Source organism: Tachysurus vachellii, chromosome 8 (genome assembly GCF_030014155.1).
Source record: "Tachysurus vachellii isolate PV-2020 chromosome 8, HZAU_Pvac_v1, whole genome shotgun sequence".
Taxonomy (NCBI): Eukaryota; Metazoa; Chordata; class Actinopteri; order Siluriformes; family Bagridae; genus Tachysurus; species Tachysurus vachellii.
Genome location: NC_083467.1, coordinates 9247040 through 9257094, shown reverse-complemented (window position 1 = coordinate 9257094; position 10055 = coordinate 9247040). Strand labels below are relative to the sequence as shown.

Here is a 10055-nt window from a genome sequence, read left to right as displayed (position 1 = left end):
TAAAAAGTGACTAGCATACAGTAAGTAGGACCATCTCGGAGATACACAACGCTGTTCATTGGGCTCAGACCGGTTTGCTTACAAGCCGTGCAATTTACAAGAGGAAAGTGATGACTCTTTAGGGAACTGAGCCCGAAATACAACCAGGAGCTCAATGACATCTTAAATGTTCACCATTGAAAAGACAATTGTTAATCAGTCATAAAGCTCCCGTGTTAATCTGAAAAGGAAGTCTTTAAGAAAAGGAGTTCACAATCAGCCACTGTGATTAGAGCGAATTTTGTGATTGTATGCACATCTGTACTGTGCGATAATGCGTTAACAATGTGTATTTGACATTTACTGCTCCATCAGATTTTTATATATACTTACTCACCAGTTTATTAGGTATAGAAATCTAGTAACTAATAAACTGGCAGCCGAGTGTATGCTTCTCACTTTAATGCTCATGAACAGTAGAATTCCATTATAAATCCCACGGCGCTGTGAAGACATATAGCATCTGCGAAGCAAAGAAATAACACCGTTTCCATTCCATTTAACTCACTGCAGAAGCAGAGGAGCAATATCCTAGAGAACAAATACGACGTGGCCCTCTCTGATCATCACTTGATAGTGCGGTGACAAGCAAACTCTATTAAGCTGTCTTCAAATATGCAAAATGATATGATTTTACAATGATTACATATTCACTTCCCAGCTGGCTGGCTCCATGCAACTCCATTTGTCATTGACTATTGTGTCCAATTATATGATTAGCTTTGAACACTCCGGCACTTGGAGAGCTCTTGTGTGTTCCAGTGCACTGACTGATTCACAAACAAAGTCATTACAACACGTATTCACACATATCAAATAACAAACAGATGGCCATTGTGCGCGCCGCCTGATTTATTTGCAGCATGAGCTGCTGAAAAAATGCTAGTTTTTTGTCGGGCTTTGTTTAGTGCTGACTGGTTTTATATCCAGAGAGGAGCATCTGGCTGCCGAGGCGGTTAAATCAACTCAAATGAAAGACAATCTTGTTTTCATTAATTTTTCTATGACAAAAGCACTTGTTATGAAGATTCAAAATTATCCACAAAGCTTTGTGTTAATTCATCACGCATGCTGGGCTGCGGTGTCTGCATCAGGGAGTGTTTACCTCCTTTGAAGTACGTACAGTATGTCAACTAAGCTGTCTGTGGTGCATGCTGGGAAGTTTGCAAAACTATTCTGACTATTCAGCTATGACTGAAATCACACACTCAGCTGTTCAATATTTTCCAAATAGACTATACTACAGGGAGGCTGAACTACCTGCACTTGGTTTTTATCCTTTACAGCACATGCGCTACATGTTCAACTGTACGTTTTACGTTTTCTCGAGCTCTGTGACATGTTTTTTGGATCTTGCTTAACATATAGAGGTAACATACACTGATATAAACTGAGGAAGATGCTGGACTGAATTCAGCCAGTATTTAGTAATGAGCTAAACATAACGAACCATTATTTTATTACAAATGATCTAGTAACCTGTAAAAACATAATACAGAAGTGTTTAAATTAGTTTATAAACAATGCTTACTTTCTTGCTTAGTTGCAAAAAATCACCTCTCAACTTTAACTAAACATTATTTAAAAAATCATTAGGTAACAAGCTAACAGTAAGGTACAGCTTATTTTAAAATATAAGAATTTCAGGAATAAAAAAAGACATTGAGTGTAAAAAAATGTAAGCACCATAGCATTTTATCTAATCTACTGCTCTTCATGTGCATAATAAAATAGATCAATTTGGTCAAAATAAATAGAAAAATTTAAAGAGTAAAGTAAAAATCTAAATCTAAACGTTAATGCAAATACTATAGCTGGTTTAACTTATTTTTAATTTTGTTTATTTATTTTCCTTGTACCAATAGATCATTTTAACAACAAAAACTACAAAAAACTTAACCATGTTTTTTTTTTTTTTACTAAAGCAGCAATTATTTTCATTTTTACATCCATCTCTGATGATTATTATAGTAACTGACTATTAAAAAAAAAAAATAAAAAAATAAAAAAAAAAAAAAAAACACCTTGTAGTAGTAAGGCATCACACCACCGGTCACTGATAATTTTCCAATAACAGCAGGTCTCATCCTGTTTTACTGCAGCAGTTTGCAAGACTGACAGGTCGTTTGTTGTTTATCCATTTGTAATTACATCCAGTGATCTGTAAAGAAAGTTAGATCTAGTTATCATTTATACTATAGGAGATATAAACTTCTTTCCCTCACCAGTCTATTACTGTACTTATTTTCTCTTATTTTTTATGTCCAGAACTTACATTTTACCTCAATTTTTATATAACTATGTAATTGAGAGTTAAGGGCCCAACAGGGGATTCTTGGCGGACCTGTGATTTGATCTCACACCCACCCGATCAGTGGTCCAACACTTTAACCACATCACTATAAAAACTGCACAACAAAATCGCAGCATGATTCTAACAAACTCCTCTGTCCTAAAGTCTTTCCTTCTGCAGAAAACTAATAGAAACAGCTTTTAATTCTAACTGGCAGCTTGTAAAATACTAACACAAGAGTCTCTTTCCATAAATGTTAAACAAATGTTATACATCTATTTAGTCAAAGCTTGACCATATCTATGTTTTTATCTTGTCCCTAACAAATGCATCCTTTAATACTGCAGTATTATTTGGATTTAAGGGCATAATCCTTTGTACTTGAACTTCTGGTTAATTAAAGATATTAGAATGGGTACTTCAATATAAACCATGCAGAACAACTGACAGAGCTGCAGAAAAATGTTAAAGTAAATAATTCACCACCTTCTTGACCATGCGACAGCTCTTGCGTTTTGTATAGTTGAACATTGTTTAACATGTCCATCAGTGTGTAGAATGTAGGAATGGCACGAGAAGCAGCCTCAGTAGACTAGTTGTGCTTTATTCCACATGAGGGCTGAGTGGCAGACATGCTCCATAAACCACTTCCAGGCTTGCTTATCCTGTTAGTTTTTTTTTTCACACGTGTGAAAATGCTTTAGTATATCAAACCTCGTGTGAATATACCTAGATGAAGCCTGCGTTCCAGTAGTATTGAATGTGACAGATATATTTAATGTGGATGTTTAAAAGGAATTTAACCAAGCTCGAATTTCAATTCCCAGATGGTGATGTTAGCTGGTCTTTGCACTACTGAATGCACACAGATGTTTTTTTCAACATCAGAGAGCATTGAGTAAAGAAGACATCCTCTGACTAAGTCTATTTATTTGGTATATTCAGATTAATGGTTTAATGGTCTGTTTTTAAAATGGTTTTCAAATCATATGACCAATAATAATAATAATAATAATAATAATAATAATAATAATAATAATAATAATAATAATAAAAGCAAATTGGAATCTTGGAAATATTCATTGTTTTATTAATCTGAAAATGATCAACTTTTTTGTTTTGTCAGCCATCTCTCTCATCTCTATGGTCTTTAATGATCTCCATTTGGCTTCATTTGGTGCTTATAGCTATTCCCTGATGTCTGCTTAGTTTATGGGAGTTTTCCACACCTTCAATACATATTTCATCTGTGCTGACACAGATTAATGCATTGCTTAATTAGCAATAGCATTGCTGATAGCTCTCTGATAAAGTATGAGACACCTTTATCTGTTTCTATAGTGGATTAAATATCACACATGAACTCTACAGATATAGGATTTCAGCAGATGTTTTTGTAAACATAAATATAGTGCACACAACAGTACTATTATGGACAGAATTCTTTCTTCCTCAAAACACATCCCAAGTGTTACCATTAACTGATTTATAGGATCGGGAACATTCGAGCAGGAAAACGATCAGTCTGACTTCTGCCATCATTTGCTTCCACCTGCTGGTATGAATGAGGTATAACAACGCTGACTTTAGTAAAGACCTGTTCCGTGTAATAGCGCCCCTCTCTGGCAAACTAAACAATGTGCTGTCTATCAATTCACATGATGACAGAAATGCAACAAGATTTTCATTTGCATTATTATTTTACAGTGATCTTAATGGATTTGCAGCATTATAGGGTTTCAAAAACGTCTTTCCACATCACACACACACACAAACACACACACACAAACACACACACTCTCTCTCTCTCTCTCTCTCTCTCTCTCTCTCTCTCTCTCTCTCTCTCTCTCTCTCTCTCTCTCCAGAAAACAGCCTGAATGTACAAACGCTTTCATAAGGCCAGTGATGTTGTTCTGACTGTAGTATCAGAAAGAAGGATGTTATCTAAGCTACTGGCCCTCTCAGACGTCTTCCACCAACTCCATGATGTCCTGGATGTATAAAGGTGTACGTTCAGTCATAGACTCATTCAATCCACTAAATCCTCTCACTAAATGCTTCATCCATTCATCCATTCAATCCATCAGACTTTATAATTCCTCTGTACAACATATCTCATTGTTCAACAATGTACCTTAACATGTATAGTTATTTAAATCCTAGTTTTAGTTATATTTTTGTATATACTATCTTAGTTTATATAAGTCTCTATTTTATATTCTTATTTTGGTGACTTGGAGCTGCAGTGACAATTTCCCCCTGGGGATTAATAAAGTATTCTGATTCTGAATCTGATTAAAATTATTTGCATAGTCATTTTTGGCAGATAAGAGTGTGAAATTACAGATTATGAAAGGCGTCAAAAACGCTATAATTAAATGTTCAAAAAAGAATATCACTGTGCATTAGCATCCATACATCCATCCAATTTCTTAAGTGTTTATCCTAAACAGGGTTATATGGGAAGCTTAAAGTCTCTCCCAGGGCACACACTATCTCATACACACTCACATACTTCAGACACCTTAGAGATGCAATCAGCATACAACACAAACATGGAAGAAACCAAGGTACCTGGAGGAAGAACATGCACACACCCAGGGCAATCTATCCCGAAAGGCACTAACCTCTAGGCTACTGTACCCCCTGTACAGTTATCAGTTATTTTTTATTAGTGGAAAATTGTCAATATATGTTCTAAATGTTTTGTATAAATCTGTAAGCTATCTTATAAAAGCTATAAACATTCTGGACATGGTGAGATTCATTAATTAAAAAATCATTAATTAATCTATGCCCAGTGCTTGCCCAGTCCCATGGTACACTTGCCCAGACCAGGCTATAATAGTGGTAACTAACTAATAAAGTTTGACATTTTTGTACATTAATTAATACTAGACAAAATAAGCAAATGCTTGACTCCATGGGAAGGGCGACCGTATATAACTACACTCTTTATCTAATCCTAACTGCTTATGTTTTGACTGAGTCATGTTCTTTCATCACATGTACAGTACAGATGGTATCTCTTTTTCCCATAATGAAGTGCTTCACTTTCAGGGGACAGAATATTGTGTTAGCATTAAGTTATCCGTATTATATTTTGTCACCGTCATCCACATCCTGCTTTATTCCTGAGTCTGGAAGATCGTCTAGCCTTCATAATCAATATGCCTTGTAAAATAGTTCCAACAATCAGACCATGTCCTTTATGGTTCATTTATGTAGTGCAGCAGGTTGCAAGATTTGGAAAACATAAGCAGTGCAACAGCATCAAAATGCTTTTTACTATCAAGAAATATAAGAAGCAGATGGGGTTATATATGAAAACGAAATATTTTTATATTTTAATTCAATTTTTTTAAACAAAACTGTCTGAATCACTTTGTTCACTTCTCAACAAGTGATTATAATAAAGTGAGTTTTTTTTTTTTTTCTTTTTCAAATTTAACCCTGAAGACAACAAAAAATTCGAAAAAATAAACACATTTTGCGTTATATAGATTGTATATTTTGTACATTATGCATATTTTTGGAGTACAAAGATTTCCTTGATTCTTTCAAGCGATGGTCTAGCATGTGATTATTCATAGTTGTGGTGGTTCACCTTCATTTTACTTTCATGAGTGAACTGAAAGCAACATTTGCAGAACCCAACATGCCCACCATAGAAAGAGCCTTCGATTAGAAAAGTGCTAAACTATTGCAGCAAACAAAAGTGAAAGTCTCCAAGATTGCGTATGTTGCTCTTTTTTGAGACGATTTGCAATCATCATCTATTTGAAATATACTTTTCTCATGTGTTCAAACCATGTCATATTTATCAAATCATGGCACTAGTAAGGTTACTGAGAGAACGTACACTTCCTGTGTGTCGACTCTTTCTCCTCACACTTCTCAAATAGTTCCTGTAGAGGATGACACTTATCACTCTGTCCTGAAACTGCTTAGAAACTATGTAGTACAGTATAATGTCCAACACTGTACTCATGTTCATCAGAAAGGTGGTAAATGCACCCCAGGTGCTGTAGTCCTGGCCACTGTTCTCAAAAAGCAGGAGCACAAAGCAAACATGGAAGGGAACAAAGCACACCAGCACCTGCATGATCAGTGTGATAATAATACGGATGGATTTCTGCTTCACGTTAGGCTTGAGCTTGGATGTGCGCCCGTGCATCAGGTTTTCCACAATGATGATATAACAACCCACCATAATAAGCATTGGCACTAAGAAGAAGAAAGCTAGACGAGCGAAGTGGACTGAGTTGTCACGGCGCAGGTAGACAATGTCATGCATCTTCAGGCAGGTGGTGTGGTTGGAGAATTCGTCCGGATCTCCATCCAAGAAAAGAAGTGACGCGGCACCACCGAGGGTCATGATCCAGATTCCGATGCAAGACAGCAAGGCCTTGTGTACATTCTTGAGCTCCTTGCTATGCCGTGGCTGAACTATGGCTACATAGCGGTCAGCACTAATGAGGGCAAAGAGCCAGAGAGCCAGACTTGGATAGAGTACGGTTAATGCTGCATTGATTCTGCAGAACATATCACCAAACGGCCAATAGTCCATGCTGTAGTAGACCATTCGGAAAGGAAGCAGGACAATAAAGATGAGGTCCACCACAGCCACATTGATCATGTAAATGGTGACCGAACTCCTTCTTTTCGTAGTTAGAGCAAAGACCCAGATGGCTGTGAGATTGACCACCAATCCTACAGAGAATATGATGCTGTAGAACACCAGGCTGACTGTTTTGAATACTGGTGGGAGATCACCCTCAGAGGTGATGTCCAAAGATATGTTCTGTTTCATGATGAATAACCTGAAATGACAATAAACAGCTTAGGGAACAGTAAAAGAAAAAAGTAAAGAAACAGACAGAGTGGTCTATATTTATGTATGATGGTATATGATGTTTCCATGGTGTACTTGTTCAGTGGGAGGTCAGGCAATGACACATGTACATATATAGATGTATATATACAGTAAAAGCCACAAGATGACGGTGATTTTTCCTTTAAAACTAATGAACTACTGAAGAATTAGAGTTTTAACATGTCAAATAAACAAATGAACTCTAACATTTTAACACCTTATGTTATTCTATATCTGAGATTCTGCACTTTTCAGTCACTATATACATCTAGACAAATTAGTAATAGTAAAATTATAAACCGTTCATATAGAAGGTTATATTTTTTTCTTGGGTTTTAACTTGTCCACAGGTTGAGATGACACTCTGAAGGATTTGATCTCAGATGGATTTTCACATTTTACACAAACCTGTGGAGTTTATGCCTGTCATTAAAACAAAAGAGGAAAGGGGAATATACCAGATACTAAGAAATTCTGAAATTAGTGAAATTAGCTTGTTTCTCTGATAATATTGTTTATAATAAAAAGTAAAAAAAAAGAGTACACAATAAAAGCATTTTCTCAAAGTGGGCTCAGAGTTTTGGAACCCACTATAGAAATTTCCCCCCATGGAGAAATCATTACTCATGTGGAGAGGTGGAAATATTTACTACTGTACATTTCAGTAACATGAAGTTTAATCAAAACAAGAAAGCCTTCAGTGTAATTAAGCTTGGAAATTATTGTTCCAAGAGAAAGAATGTTTGAGATTGTCAAGAGGATTTTACTTTAAAATGCTGAAGTGAAACTTTTTGTTCTTTCTGGCTGACAAAGAGGTCTAAGATCCTTTACTGCAACACTAACATTATCACTGCTCTTTTTTTATACTTCCTCATCGATTCCTTTTCTCTTTTCTCCTCGGTTTTTTACTTTTTTAACATATAGCTAGAATTCCCTGTAAGAGTAGACTGTAAATACGTAAACATAATATGTACTGTATAATAATGTAATATGTATACATCTTTTTACGGTAAATTTAAATAGTTGAAAATCTCAGCTTGGTATAAAATTACAAATAATAACAGAATGTTGTAGTAGATAATCAAAAGTTTACATACCGCAGCGATCTACATCATTGTGTGCTCATAGGGGAACTGCATCTGGCTCATACAAACACTTGTGATGTGGTGTCAAACCATTTCACATCAAGCTTTGCTCGAATAGCTCACAGGAAGTCGTGTAGCTAATGACTTCATTTAAATGAACTCTTTTTTGGCTTTTGGTTAGGCATTTCCTGTATTGTATTTAGTGCTGGAGCAAGTGCACGCCCTTTCACCGTGGTTTGCTCTTGTTTCTTATTATGAATTTCACTGTGTAGATCTGGTGTGTTAGTGTTGTCTTGCTAGTCATGTGCAGCAAATGTGCTATGAGTTTCATGTCTGTGTTCTAGCGTTAATCTCTCTTTTTTTTTTTAAACAAACGATTATATTTTTGCTTTCATGATGCCAGACTGTTGATTCAGGAAATGGATCTGGATATAATTATGTGACTTAGAATCATTTATAGAATACATTTTAGCAAACCATTTCCATTATATTGTCTCAAAAACAAATTTATGGTTGTTTTAAACTCTCTGAAACAGTTGCTGCTGACTGATTTGTTCTTTGGAATGATAGAATATCTTTAGTAAAATAAATCCATATTTTAAAAGGCATAATTTTGGTTAATGCTTCTTGGACACAATTCCACGGGCTCAGACATTTAATTATACACATTCCCAGTCAATATAGTATGTCCCAGTCATTATAAAAATAATCTATAACATAAAATAGAATCATATAAACATAATCTGCCTATCTGCTTGATTTTGGAGGTATAAGGAACCCAGAGAATTAAGATGAAACCCATATTAACACACTAAACACCAAGCTCAGCCTCAAACCCGGGACCCTGGAGCTGTGAGGAAATAACACTGGCCACTACAACACGATGATGCACATTAAAGCATCAAATAGTCATTCTAAACTATACATTCTATACTGTTGTTTTTGTCCTTCAGCTGCCCCAGTTTAGAGTCATCACAGCAGATTATTCAGTCCACATATTTGAGTTTGGCACAAGTTTTACGCAGTATGCCCTTCCTGACCCAACTTACCCATTTGATCTGGGCTTAGGACCAGTAATAAAAGTTAACCCATCAGTGACAGGCTTTCCTGTCCACAATTTGAACCCAGGTGGTTCCAGTGAGAGTGTCGGATCCTGCTTCTGGACCTCCAAAAACTTCATTTTCTTCTTGCTTTTCTGCTTGGTAGCTAACCTTAAAAAACATGTCTGGGGCAGGAAGTGAGTTTTCAGGTGAAGCTCTGCATTGATGCTTGTGTTGTTTTCCTGTGATTCTGTCACCATTAAGGACGTGTTTTTTTTGTTTGTTTTTTTGGGGTTTTTTTGAGAAGAGTCCAAATTTAGCACGTTGTTTTCTAATAATCCATACTCCCACTATCTATACTCCAACCATCTACAAACTCATTCCATCTCAAACTTGAATTCATTATTGTTTAATGAAATACTTTTCACATGTGCCAGATTAGAGAGTGTGTGTGTGCCCTGTGATGGGTTGGCACTCCGTCCAGGGTGTATCCTGCCTTGATGCCCGATGACGCCTGAGATAGGCACAGGCTCCCCGTTACCCGAGGTAGTTCGGATAAGCAGTAGAAAATGAGAGAGAGATGTGCCAGATTACTTTTGTAGATTTTAATATATAAGATATCAATAATCTATTACAAAACTTACAACATTTTCATCTCATAGCAATATAAACCCAATATTATTTAAAATTCATGTTTAGTTAACAGCATAAAACAGTTTCTT

General features: G+C 36.0%; 1 protein-coding gene across 1 annotated transcript; it reads right to left on the bottom strand.

Moving 5' to 3' along the window:
• Positions 1–5820: 5820 nt before the first annotated feature.
• gpr18 (G protein-coupled receptor 18) lies at positions 5821–8439 on the bottom strand. The gene is made up of 2 exons (XM_060876107.1): positions 8306–8439; positions 5821–7155 (listed from the first exon to the last, which is right to left on the bottom strand). Exon 2 carries the CDS (start codon positions 7143–7145, stop codon positions 6156–6158), a length of 990 nt encoding a protein of 329 aa, XP_060732090.1. The 5' UTR covers positions 7146–7155; positions 8306–8439; the 3' UTR covers positions 5821–6155.
• Between the last annotated feature and the right edge of the window lie 1616 nt (positions 8440–10055).

Coding starts and splice junctions, on each gene's coding strand:
- gpr18 (XM_060876107.1), bottom strand. CDS start 7,145: ATGAAACAGAACATATCTTTGGACATCACCTCTGAGGGTGATCTCCCA.